This window comes from Notamacropus eugenii, chromosome 5, assembly GCF_028372415.1.
Source record: "Notamacropus eugenii isolate mMacEug1 chromosome 5, mMacEug1.pri_v2, whole genome shotgun sequence".
NCBI lineage: Eukaryota > Metazoa > Chordata > Mammalia > Diprotodontia > Macropodidae > Notamacropus > Notamacropus eugenii.
In genome coordinates, this window is record NC_092876.1 from 335,476,411 (window position 1) to 335,490,576 (window position 14,166).

The following is a 14,166-nucleotide window of genomic DNA, read 5'->3' on the forward strand; positions in this document are numbered from 1 at the left end:
TCCACAGGCTAATTGGATTCCACAGACCAGGAAGTGATGGAGCACTGAGAGTATAATTATAGGGGCTTAGTGAGGGTTGAGAAGACTCCCTTCTTGGAGAAGCCCAGCCACTGCCCCTCTACTTTAGGGCTTCAGACACCTTCACCAAACCTCTGGGTACCGAGGAAGCAAACAGGTCCAGTCAATATTTTAATGATTTCTCCCAACCTCCAACCCCACCAAGGGTTGTTGTTTTGTAAGGAAAGAAGGAAGAGGCTTAACCTGGGTTTCATGTACTTATTTTATTTAATATCTTGATAACTGTATTTCAATATAACTAGTATCTTTTGTAATCCTATCTTTTTGTTGTGTGCAATTAAAATCATGAATTCTGTGAAGGGGAGTCCATAGGCTCTACCTCATTCTCGAAAGACACCTCCACCCAAGAAAGGTGAAAACCCATTGCTAGGGTGCCTGATTGTGTTTTTGGTTACTGCCTGAAAACATTCTCAACCAGCTCAACGGCTTTAGAGATAGGAGGCCAGCCAGGCTTTCCTCGGTTCCTTCTTTTTTGCTGATCTATTCACCCAATAAACTGACAAGCCAAGGAAATGGGCACACCTGTCACAAGCTAGTAGGATCACAGGAGCACAGATCCAGGGCTGTAAGGCACCTCAGAAGCCATGTAGTTGAGCTCTCTCATTTCGCAGATGAGGAAACAGATCTAGGGAGTTTAAGTGACTTGTCCAAAGTCCCCCAGGTAGTCATAAGTGGCAGAAGCAAGATTCATACTCAGGTCTTCTGATTCCAGAACAGCTGCTGTCACTCCCTTTTCTGAATGGGCTCTGCTTTTTCCCTCTTGGTACTTTTCTCCTGTTTCTGCTTCCCATTGGGTGTGGAGCCTGGTTTCCCCTTGGGTACCCGATACTTGCTCTTTTGAGGGTAAAACAGGTTTCTCTGGAAAAACCGGGGAATGTTGCCCTGATGTAGTAGAACTGCCACCACCATTCCTGGAAAAAAAGATTTTATGAGTAGTCTAGGGAAGCCTGTAAACTCACTGTCCAGCTTGACTTGAAAGCATTGCACTCATACAATACAGGCCTCCCTCCAGAGCCTCACTGGGGCAAGGAGAGGACCTGGGGTTCTCAAAGACTAATAAAGCTGGGATGCCCAGCCAAGCTGGAACCTGCTGGTTCCAGTGATGGATAGGATTGCTCATTATTTGAGGACCAACCTAGCTCAATTTAGGGAGGTTCATTAACAGGTTGGGCACCAGAAGATGAATGTTTTTGGTCAAACAAATCACAAAAGCCATCTGCAAAGGCATAGAGAGATTACCATTACCATCTGTAGTAATACAGTACCCACATAGGTTATCACCAATCTGGCCTGAAGATACTCAGGTAAATGAGTAAAATATATGGAAAACATACCATCACAGACTTATGGATTGAGAGCTGAAGGCCCTCTACGCCATCTAACCTGATTCCCTTGTTTTACGGACGAGGACTCTGAGGCCTAGGGAGATTAAGTGACTTGTCCATAAGTTCCCTAGATAATTAGCATGACATCAAGCCTTCCCCAGTAAGAGTATCCAAGGTCTCAGCGTACTTTATGTGGCTTTACTTTCCCAACAGTTAGATCTATATTTTAATACTTAAAACTATTATTCAACATTCAGTTTGAGTCATTCCATTTTGTTTCTTATTCATTTACTAAATAGTTAAATAGGGAAAGGTGGTAAAATTATTGATCTACATAAGGTGCTAATTATCCACATGCCTCCTGCTGTCTACAACCCAATAAATCCAACGTTTAAAAAGGTTACAGTTTGTTGGACTTAAAATACATAATATATACACATATAGAATAATTACATATACGTATATGTCACATGTAGTCATCATATATACCGATATACATATATGCATACACAGTCATCCTATATATTGATATGTGAACGTATATATTTATGCGTTCATATGGCTATTTATATGTAGTTCATATACTTATATATGTGCTTGTATATATTTACATACATGTCCATAGTTGTTTCATATAGTCATTATAAATACTTATATATTTACATATTTAGCCATAAATTCTCACATATGATCTTGTATATGTTTACATACATTTATAGTTATTATCTACATATATGAACGTGCATGTATACTTACATTTATGTAAAACTCATATGTTTATAGTCATTATGAACATGTGAATTTATATATGACATATCTATATGATCATAGACATATGTATGTTTTATACTGTTGTATATTCTCTTCTATATGTGAACTTTATATGTACTTATATATTGCATATATGTGAACTTATTTGTAAGTGGATACACAATAGTCATCTTAAATATCATCTGTCCTAAAATATCTCTTACTGTAGGATCACAGAAACATTCTATTATTATGCTGGGTTTGGAATCAGAGGATTTAGGTTCAAACCCTGGCTCTGCCACTTAGTGTCTGAACAACCTTGAGCAGATGACTTCATTCCTTTGGACCTCGGTTTCCTCATCTGTAAGTAATAATACCAACAACAATAACTAGTATTTATATGACACTTTAATGTTTGCAAAGTGTTAGATAAACATTATCTCATTGTTCTCACAATGACCTTGTGAAATAGGTGCTATTAGTAGCTCCATTTTATAGATGAGGAAACTAAGGAAGACAGAGGGATTTGCCCAGGCCCACAACAGCCTGTAAACGCCTGAGGTTGGATTTGGACTCAGGTCTTCCTGATTCCAGATCTAGCACTCTAGCCACTGCACCATCTAGCAGCCTCCAATTAGGGGGTTAGACCAGATGGCCTCTAAAATTTCTTCCAGTTCTAAACTTGTGACCCTTACATTGCCAACTTTGTCCTAAACAGATTCAAACCTCTAGACTTGATCAAATGCATGAAACGGACCCTTGAAGCCCCCTGTGCTTTTCTTACCTGCGAGAGGGCCCAAGCAGTAGACCTGCATGTAATCCAGTAAAGTATTTCCAGAGCAGTGAAAAGTCACAGAGGATGCTAGGGCAGGGTTGAAGAATGCAGAAGTGAATGGGCCAGCTGTGGAAAGAATAATTCAGAGTGACAGCGTTCTGTTGGTTTGAAGTCACCTCTCCATGCTACTATGTCAAAGAATCCTGGAACTGAAAGTGCCCCTCCCTGCTTCTTGAAGAATAGCCATTTTAACCAAATTGTAAAGATCTTTCCTACAATGTGCTCCATTCTGGTTTTGCTTCTTCTTCCACAGATGCTGGCACTTAGGTAAAGCTTACAAAGAGTTGGCCAAGGTCTGTGAAACCTCATCCACCTCCCTGTATTCCTGGCTGAAGAGTTACCATGAAGAGGTGAAAGGTGGAACAAAGTTCCACAAGTACCCTCCCCTGGGCCACCTCAATCAATAGAACTCAGCAGAACAAACTTGGTGCTCACGTACCCTGGTCTACTAAACAGTCTGAGAAATACTGTTTCCTTTCTCATTTGGTCTTTCTCCCTTTTTTTCAGCAATGCAAGAAACTAGAAAGAAAAATATTTGATTGCATAATGTTAAAAGCAATCAGCCTATTTCAGTATATCTCCAAATCTACAGTCTAAAAGGAAGTCAGATTTCTCAGTCTTTAAAAATTGTTCTCTGATTTTATCCTGAGAACTTCTAAGAGGAACAGTTATGAAGTCCTAACCTTTAGAGAGGCAGCATGGCAGTTATGAGTGACATAACAGCTAGAGTATTGAATCTGAATTTGGAAGCCTGGGTTAAAACGCTAACTGTGGAAACAATCACTTAAACTCCAATAGAATCAATTTCATCATCGGTAAAATGGAGGGAAAGAGGGGGTGTTTACATTTACATCAGCAGCAAGGAAAGTACTTACAGAGTTTTTCAATTATCCTCCCTCGGCTCACATAGTTAGCAAGCAATTAACAAAATGACCCTGATCTAGGTTGGTTCTCACCACGGTGGATACTTATTCAGGACAGGGAACTACAGTAGCAGGCATGCCCTCTAAATTTTCCAAGAAGGGCTGATGGATTTAGGTTCATCCTTCCATTGTCCTTCATATTTTATAATGCTATGCATGCCTTTGCTGCTAGATCATAATTCAAATGTATAACCTTAGAGGAAAGAGGCTAATTAACCTAATACTATAACTTTGGGGAAAATTGTATTCCTACTTCATAGAGATAGAATGGTCTAATTGAAAGAACACCGGACACAGAGTCAGAAAGGACTCAGACACTCAGCTTACTAGCTATGTGACCTTGGGCAAAGCATTATTTAACCTTTGTGGATTTCAATTTCCTTACTTGTAAAACAGGGATAATTTTTGGACATTACATGCCTGTTTCACAAGGTTATTGTGGAAAGGCACTCTGCAAACCATAAAATAACGTAAAAAAAAAACCTAGTTATTTATTTTTTAGGGGCCATAAAATGCTGTAAAAAAGACTAGTTATTTTGTAGGAGTAGTCCACTTTAAGAGCATAAGGCAGCTCTCTGGTAGCAGTCAATAGAGTGCTGGACCTGGAGTCAGGAAGTCCTGAGTTCAAATTTGACCTTAGACTCTAGCTGGGCGATCCTGGGCAAATCACTTAATCTTTGTCCATTTATAAAATGCGGATAATAATAGCATCTATCTCCCTTGGTTGTTGTAAGGATCAGGTGAGGTAGTATTTGCAAAGCATTTTGCAAACTTGAAAGCACTATATAAGTGTGAGTTATCATGGTGATGGTGATGAGGATAATTCATTCTACTAAAATAATAGGTAACATTTATTTAGTGCTAACTATATGCCAGGCACTACTAAGGACTTTACAATTGTTATCTCATTTTATTCTCACAACAATCCTTGGTGGTGGGGGTAGTTACTATTATTATCTTTATTCTACAGATGAGGAAACTGAGGCAAACAGAGTTTAAGTGACTTGCCCACGATCACATGGATAGTGAGTGAAACTGCATTTAAACTCAGAACTTCTGATTCTAGGCCCAAGGCACTATCCACTATGCCACTTAAAAAGGTAAATTAGTGAGTTGGCTCTCTTTCTCTCTCTGTATATGTATATATACACACATATGTGGATACACATATATAACTACGTACGTATGTGTACATTCCTTAAACTCAATACACTCTGGTTCTCATTGATTGGCCAACAATAGGTCCCTGCCCATGCACCACTTAATGGTTATTTTTTGGGCCCTAATGGCTCAAAGTGAATGCAAATAGTAATTGTTTCCCTTTCAGCTAGCAACCCTGAGGGTCTTCCCCTTCCTGTTTGTTTGTGTTTTTAATTAAAGGGGCCATCGCTCACTCACTTCTTAAAAAGGCTACATGGCTAATCAGGCATTGGCTCAGTCAAAGTGAGAACTCAGGAAGACCTTAGCTTAAAAAGGCCTAGGTCTCCCACCGCATCCTGGGCCATCTCCAGAGTCCTGATCTCAAATCCACTTCAATTGCAAATCATGGCATCCTCCTCCTGATATCCTTTGTTTGAGAACAAAGGACAAACCACATAACACATGTGTGTGTGTGTGCATGTGTGTGTGCATGTGTGCGTGTGTGTGTAAAAATTTACCACCAAAGTCTTTTCAATAGAAACCTTCCTACTGAATTTGGATTTATTTACAGATTTAGAAGAAAAACTTAAGTTATATTAGGATCCACTGTCTATAGAAAATCAATTGGAAACAAGACAAATCACCTAAAGTAGGTGGCTCAAAGGAAGAGCCAACAGAATCGTAGATTGAGAGCTAGAAGGGACCTTTGGATGATACCTAGTTTGACCCCCTCATTTTGCAGATGGGAAAACTGAGGCCCAGAGAAGTAAAGACACTTGTCCAAAGTCATATAAGTAGCAAGCAGCAGAGTGTTGGTTGTCTGACACTCTAGCACTCTCCATTTTACTACATTAACACTGTGCTATCTTGGTATTAACAAGTTATTATATAATCCTATTTATTTTTTTCAGTCCCTAAACAAGGTAACTCTACCTCAGCTCCCATTGCTTTCCCCTGCCCCTTAGAGTTATCCCCACATTCTTCCTACTTGTTCTGATGCTGTAACACTACTATCTCATTCATTTTCCCATTCCCTCTGCCCCCAAAGCACAGTCTTTTTAAGTAAATTGAACTTTTTAATTAAATTGAATAAAAAATTCCAAACTGAATCATTCTAACATATTCTGAAACTAGGGCTGGGAATCACTCCACCAAAAGCTATGAAATGAACATAGGAATTGGTTTTTAGCCCCCTCTCCCAAGTAGCAAAACATGGCCCAACAATTTCAAAGATTCCCTGACCTTCTTTTTCTGATTCTCCCCATCCCATCCCACTATATACACACATGCCACTTCCAACTACCTCTTGGTCTCTAGCACTATGCCCAAGAAAACAATACAAAGCAAATGACCAACTAAAATACAACTGAAATTCTCATATTTCTTAAGACACTCAGCTTGACTTTCATCAGGCTACCTGTCTGATTTCTATTAAGTACTGACTATTCTAATGAGTGCTTCTTTTCTCTCCAGTAATTTAACATTGCTTCAAAAGATAACCCTCCTCCCTCTCTCCACCCATCCCTAACTCTCAAAGAGAAAATTCTCTCACCTGTATAAGTCAAGACGGTGACCATGAGAGCCACAGCTGTCACCCTGTAGATAAAAAGACTGTGCTGAAATAGGAGGAGAGTTGAATGGAAGAAGAAAGAACAAGTGGCTTCCACCAAGGTGCCCTGACCCACTGATGTCCGGAGGGAGGAGCTGCAATCTCTGGCAATCAGATTCTGGATTAGATGGAAATCTGTCAACTCCCAGGACCAATAGAGATTGGTCAAAGCACAGCTGGCCTTCATCCCCACAAAGTGAGCCAACAGCTTGACAGCTGTATTCAACAGAGAGGACTCTACCATCAGGAATTCCTGGATGGAAACAGCTGGGTTGGCAGATGCACCATCAAAAGACACCCCGTGGATCAAAAAGAGCAGGAAGAGAAGAGTTAGGACGACATCTGGACCAAAGCCGCCTCCCCAAGGCCCAATCTCCACTAACATCCTTAGTTCTAGGCAGCATGCACACAACTGGAAGGCACTTGCCAGCTCCCCAGCAAAGCTGCTATAGATTTTCTGGGGGAGAAACATCTTGGAAACTCTTCTGACCCCTTCACAGAAGGTCACAATAATAAAGAAGAAGGAAAGGGAGACATTTAAACCGGCCATCCAGGAATCTTCAGTACCTAGGAGAAGCAAGGGAGTGTCTAGACTGTACTACACAGGAAATCAGGTCAGAAAACCCCACCTCTTTTAACATAGAGGTAGATATTAAGCTAACGTGGCAAAAAACTAACATTCAGGTCCATAAGGTCAAGGAGGCTGGAAGGAAAATTCACATATGGCAGGAGGCAGATAATGCACACCCCAAGAATATTTTCCCTTAACTACAATCCCATTAGCCACTGGACCTTCAGAGACTTTCTTCTCCTTTAACAAAAATGTCCCAACAGTACAGAGCTACCTGTTAGAGAGGTATACATAGACGCAGGCTACCCAGAGGAGTGCTGGTGAGTCACACCATAGTAATTGTCTACTTCTTGTGGTGACGTGGGAAGATCAGGAATCGTTTGCTCAAAGCATCGCACATCCAAAGCATAGAATTCATTACAGATATTCATGGTACTTTGATTCACTTCTGACTCCTGGACTGTTACTCACCTGACTCTTCCTGAAAGGCTGAGAATATGTTTTTGACACAAATACCAACATTAGTGAATATTAGCTATATGGAAGATGGTATATGAACTCTTTTGTAATCTTCATGTTGGGAGACAAAACTATGCCGTAATGTAAAAAAAAAAAAAAGTTACTTGTATTCAGATAGTGCTTTGTAGTCTATAATGTGCTTTTCTTATGACAACCTGAGGTAGGTAGTGTATGTCTTTTCACTCCCACTTTACAGATAATGAAATTGAGGCTAAGCAATACGCCAATGGTTCATTTAAATATACAATCCAGTTACATTTCTACAGAAACTACTCAAACTACATTCAAAATAATGTAATGATTGGTGTCATAGTAGGAGTATGCTGAAGGAAAAAATTCTCTTTGGGAGAGCAAAATGTATCCTTGCACTGTTTTTAATTAATCTGTTTTTATTTTTCTTCCTAGATATTTATTTTATGTAGAACTTATTACCAAAAAAAATTGGCTAACCTGGAATACATAGTTAGCATTTATGTAGCATTTTAAGATTTGTAAAAGCAATTTACTTATCTTTTTTTTTGCCAACAAAAATGATACTGTTTAATTAAAAAAAAATAGGACAGAATACACTGAGGAGGAAGGGGAAACTGGAACTACCTGTATATAAATTATGTGAACAAACAAATACAGGTATATTTTAAAAAGCAAGTCTATACAGACAATTGAACAGTGTTTACTTTTCTGGCTTAAGAGTGTCAAAAGGAAAGATCGATTGCAGATTCACTATACGTTGCATTGATTTAACCTTGAAAAGTCAAGCAACTGACCCAAAGATGGGTATCCCTTGATGCTGTGGATTCACTACATTCTTCCTTTTTTCCACCTCTTTAGCTCAGGCCCAACAATCTGAGGACAGATGAGGGTCTCTTTTAGCAATTTTTGGTCATTGTAAATCCCTTCACAAAAGTCGTGTACAAAGTGAAATGATTTGGAGGTTGGGGAGATCATCGATATCAGGGAGGGTCAAGACTGACCTAACCAAAGCATAGCCTTACCCCAAACAAAGAGACCTTTTCATTCTATTCCCAGGGTGGATCCTGAGCCCTAGTTTAGAAGGAATACTAACTTCTCCTTCTTCAAGATGTCATCATGGGGTAAGGAGTGATGCTACAAGATTGACATTTGCATTTAGATGCTTTGGAAGGGTAAGTTTACAGTTTTGTACTGGAGCGGACAGATGACAGTTGGGAAGATGGGAAGGCTGCCTGAGGGTTTATAGCAGCTAAAGGGTAGATGCTGTTGTGCAAAATCTCTCTGTAGGAACTTCCTACCCAGGTGTGGCTGTAGCTAAATGTTTATAGAGCTGCTGAGAATTTGCTGGGGATGTGAAGATCCCACACTGCATCACAAGTGAATGAAAAGCCAGGGGTTGCATTAGTGAACAGAGCGCTGTTTGGTTTTTCAAGTACTGCAAAGGGTGAGAATATCCAGCTGGGACACGAGAATTGAGACCAGAACTCAGGGTTCCTGGACACCACCCTGTGAAGATAGGAAAGGAGAGGGAGAGTTTGTGGCTCTCCAACGTGCTGTTGGCATGCCCCTCATGACCCAGCTTAATGCTTTCACCATCCTGCTCTGATGCCTTGTCCTTTGCTGAGGCCTCCTTGGAGGAATCCATGGGAGACACTGCAGGGATTTTTTGCCCCGAAATCACAAGATCTAAATCCTCCAGGCTCCTCTTTAAAGGGTGTGCTGCGCCAATATTCTGGGGGCTTGTTTTGTAGTGTATCATTGGATGAACCAACCCCTCCATCTTCCTTAAATTTTCCATTCTCAGATGGTGAAACTTTCTAGATCTAGCAAGGAATTCAATGTATTTTTGGGGGGCCGACATGGTCATGGTTGACGCTCGGCAGGCTTTGGGGTTACAGTCTCGATTTGTCTGGCTGCTTGTAACCTGAAACTGTGAAATAGTTTTGCCTTCCTGATGCCCCACTAATGAATGAGCCAGGCCCAGGGCCTTTCCCGTCTGTTTATACGAGCTCTTTGGAAGACTCAAATCTGTGTGTTGATCATCTGACGAGGCTTCCAATGCCATCTTTTTGTCTTGCAGATGCAAAGACGTGATAATTTACGTTGAGTTTTTCTTGGTGTTTATGTGAAAGGAAAGTAGAAATATTTTCTGATTCTCTATACATGTTTGGGGGGGGGGGAATATTTGGATGTCTGTTCATTATTAAGGTGGTGTTCTGTATGTCAGTAAAGGTTGTGTAAATGAGGAGATGAACAGAAATCTGCCAAAAAGCTGGGCACATGGGAATGCTGGAGTGCCCTTTTCTCCATCAGTTAGTCTTTGCTCTCCTCTAGATCTGATTTCAGTGCATATGACTCAGTGGTGGATTAAGGTGATGTTTGGAGAAACTGCAACGGTGGGGATCTGCTTACTTAATTTGTCATGCTTAAAGACTTCATTAATTACTTTCCTTTCTTCAGAAGTCTTGCTTTTGAAATTCTGCACATGCTGTATTACCAATGGCCGACTGACCACCATGTGGTCTGCATTGGGACTGTGATGGGCCTGGGACAAACCTGAACACAGTTCATCTCTACTAGTCAGTTTCTTTTTGCTGATGAAAGTGGGAGGGGAGCCATAGGGATAGCTGTTGGATAAACTGGCCCCACTCACTTGGGACAGAAGTTTTTTCTTTGCCAATGGAGACATGATGCCTGGATTACCCCGGGAGTAAAGCAAGGGGGTATAGTTAAACGTGGGGTCATCGTGAGGAACTGTCAACTCTTTCATTTTGAACATGTTAAATGACTAGACCACAAGGACCTTGGGGTTTTGTTTCAACACATCATGGATGTCATCATATCCAAGCTGGTCCACTTTCACAGTGCAGTTGGCGATGTAATAGGCCATCACAGACAGCTTGTCATCTTCTATCTCGTTCTGGTTTGCCAAAGGCAGCTACATGTTGGGGACACCACTGAATGGGGTTTCTTGAAGCTTATTTTCAGGGCTCTCTAAAACTGCAGGTTTGGGGCTCTTACTTCATGTCAATGAGGACATCTGGCAATGGGTGCAACTCTTTGCCAACCAATGGAATGTGGCCTGGCTCCTCCTCGGGGAGCATCAGAGGAAGGAAGAAAGATGGAGCCTCCTCTTCCTTGGCCTTGGCCTCTTCAGCTTTCTCCTTGTTTGAGCCTTGGTCCTTCAAGTCTCCTTTTTCTGGGTCTGCTCCAGACACAAGCACCTCTGCTTGGATTCCTTCCTTCTGTTTCTCCAATTCTACTGCAGCAAGGGGTGTGGTCAGACTTCTCAGATCTGGCATCTCCTCCTTCTCTGATGAGACCTCAGGAGTGTCCTGGGACTTCGAGGCATTTTCTTTTTCTTTTTTGTTCTTTAGGTTTTCACTTTTGATGCATTTGGTTCCAGATAGTTTAGATTTGCTTTCACTCCCTTGGAACTGTTATCATGCTTTTGAGGTTTGACTGGAGGGAAGGGCTTATCTTCCTCTCCTTTAATAAATCTGTCATATGACAGTATTAACCTTTCATAACGTCCGCGGTACGCGTAGCTGCACTTGTGCTTCCCGGGTTACCTCCTAATTCATCATAAATATGCTTCCATTGTCAGCAGGCTGCTATTGTTCCGTATCCTCCCAGGTTTTGAGCACCTTGAAACATAGCCCAAAGGTTGATCTGCTTAAACTCTAAATAGGGAATGCATTCTATCAGTCTTCCTTTCTTTCCATGTACTTGTAAAGGGTCACTAGGAAGGCCTTCTCTTTCTCCCAGCATTCTTCCCCAATGGTAACCTTTGATTTCTCCTCACTGGAGCCCTTTTCACAGCTGCTGTGGTTACTCTTGGGCTTGGCCAAGGCTGATTTGGTCTCACATTTCACCTTGGCAATGCTTTTGCCATCTGAATTACTGTTGGAATCCTTAACTCCATTTACCAAATCTCTTCTCTGAGGGCAGTTTCTTTTTGCATGGCCTTCCTTTAAGATTAGGTGCCATTTCAATCAGCAAGTATCAGCCTGATTTCTATCTGTGCTCATGAATGCCAGACACACAGCATGTGACTGCCCACTACTACATCCCTGGACATCTTGAGCTTTCCTCCAAAATCAGCAATTTACTTATCATATCTCATTTAATCTTTTTTTTTTTTTTTGAGATAAATGAGCACTTTTATTTCTTTGTTTCACAAACAAACTGGCTAAAATTGTTGTTTCCTGTGGGCTAATCAAATAGACCAATCCCATATGTTCATCAGACTCCTCTGATTCTTCCTTGGCTTCCACCTTGGCTGGAGCAGCAGCAGCAGGGGCACCAGTAGCTGGAGCAACGACTGCAGGGGTGGCCACTGCAAATGCCAAAGGGTCAGCCAGGAAGGCCTTCGCCTTTTCAGCAAGTGGGAAGGTGTACCCAGTCTCCACGGCTACAGCCAAGACCTGCTTGTACCCACTGATGATCAAGTGGGGCACTGATGCAACAGTTGAGTAGCCAATCTGCAGACAGACGCTGGCAATGTTACAGACACCTTCTAAGAAGTGAAGGTGCAAAGTCTCCTCCATGATGTCCAGCACTTCAGGGTTGTAGATGCTGCCATTGTCAAACACCTGCTGAATGATTAGCCCAAAGGAGAACAGGGAAATGTTCAGCATGTTCAACAAGGTGGCCCTGCTGGCACCCACTTTGTCTCCAATCTTAATCAACTGCACATCAATGGTGCCCATGGAAATTTTGGTGGTGATACCCAGAACCTGGAAGAAGAAAGTCTTCTTGGGACCCAGACCACTGTTCTGGGCAGGCACGGTGACATCACATAGGGCAATGGCACCAGCACAGGCAGCCGCTGGCACCTTATTGGCCAGAAGCGTACCCCTAATCTCAGTCAGATCTTCCTTGGTGAACACAAAACCCACATTCCCCTGAATATGAGGCAGCAGTTTCTCCAGGGCAGTGTTGTGCTCTAGATGACCATGAAAGGTTTTGCACATCATGGTGTTTTTTCCCATCAATACCACAGCCTTACCACTGAGGGACATCCGAATCTGCTGCATCTGCTTGGAGCCCACATTGTCTGCTCCCACAATGATGCATTTTGGATAATCATCCAAAAGTTAGATGACCTTGAGGAAGTAATTGGATTTCCAGATGGTCCTGTCTTCCCTGGGCATCTTGGTGGTGCTTCAGGGATTGCCACGTGGGGTTTAAAGATTATGTCCTGGATGCCTGGGGAGAACCTCAACTTAATCTTCTTAATGACCCTGTGAGAGACTGATATCATAGTGATCCCCATTTTACAGAAGATGAAACTGCAGCCAAGAAAGATGCCCACAGTTCTTTTATGTAATCTAGTTACATTTCTAGAGAAATTACCTGAAGCATATCCAAATTAATCTAACAATGCTTGGTCTCATAGCAGGAGTACGCTGCTATGGGCAGCTAGGTAGTGCAGGGGCTTAGGGCACTGGGCCTGGAATAAGGAAGACACATCTTTGTGAGTTCATATGTGGCCCCAGACACTTAAAAGCTGTGTCATCCTGAGTAAGTCACTTAGACCTGTTTGCCTCAGTGTTCTCATCCATAAAATGAGCTGCAGAAGGAAATGACCAACCACTCCATGTCTTTGCTAAGAAAACCCCAAATGGGGTCAAGAAGAGTCAGACATGAGAGACAATTGGAAAAACTACAACAGGAGAGTGCTGAAGCAAAAAATAGTCTTTGGGACAGTGAAAAAAATCTTACTTTATTTTTAATCAATCCATTTTCATTTTTCTCCCAAGAAGTTTATTTTATAGATGACTTATTTCCAAAAAATAGTTGACCCATTTCAAATAATAATTAGCATTTATGGAACATTTTAAGATTTCCAAAGCACTTCACATATCTTATGTCCCCTGATCTTCATAAGAATTCTGTGAGATGGGTACAATTATTATCTCCATTTTACAGTTAAGCAAACTGAGACAGGCAGAGATTGAAGGATGTCCCCAGAGACACTCAACTAATGCCTAAGTCACGATTTGAACTCAGGTCTTTCTGACTCTAGGCCCAGTGCATCATAATCATTGCCAACACTTACATAATGCTTACTATATGTCAGGCACTGTGCTAACCACTTTGTAATTACTCTCATATGATTTTCAATCCTAGAAGGTAGATGCCATCATTATCCCCATTTTCCAGATGAAGAAACAGGCTAAACAGGGGTGACATGACTTGCCCAGAATCACACAGCTAGTGAGTGTGTACAGCTGGGTTTTTATTCATGTCTTCCTGACTCCAGGTCTAGTGATCTATCCTTTGAGCCACCTAGCTGCCTCCAAGCAGAGGCCCAAGATGAACAAATCTGAATTACTTCTAAAAGAATGCCCTTCTTGCCAAAGGTTTTTCTACTTTGTTCCTTCCATCAGTTTGTGATATTGTCATTGATTGGGTCCTTCATTTAAGGGTATAGTCCA

The 14,166-nt window shown here is 41.5% G+C and overlaps 1 protein-coding gene and 2 pseudogenes across 2 annotated transcripts in view; all 3 read right to left on the bottom strand.

Moving 5' to 3' along the window:
• Window positions 1-262: 262 nt before the first annotated feature.
• The window catches only part of PAK2 (p21 (RAC1) activated kinase 2), a 131,914-nt gene continuing 118,010 nt past the window's right edge, over window positions 263-14,166 (bottom strand). The window contains exons 15-17 of one of the 2 annotated variants that reach the window (XM_072613642.1): window positions 6,604-6,647; window positions 2,938-3,054; window positions 263-989 (exon numbers count right to left, since the gene is read on the bottom strand). In XM_072613642.1, the coding sequence (XP_072469743.1) occupies window positions 713-989; window positions 2,938-3,054; window positions 6,604-6,647 (438 nt within the window). In that variant the 3' untranslated portion in view covers window positions 263-712. The remainder of the gene's footprint in view (window positions 990-2,937; window positions 3,055-6,603; window positions 6,648-14,166) is intronic. The other variant, XM_072613643.1, reaches the window with a different exon arrangement.
• Window positions 8,793-11,813, bottom strand: LOC140506452 (AT-rich interactive domain-containing protein 5B pseudogene; annotated as a pseudogene).
• On the bottom strand, window positions 11,756-13,001 carry LOC140506454 (large ribosomal subunit protein uL10 pseudogene; annotated as a pseudogene).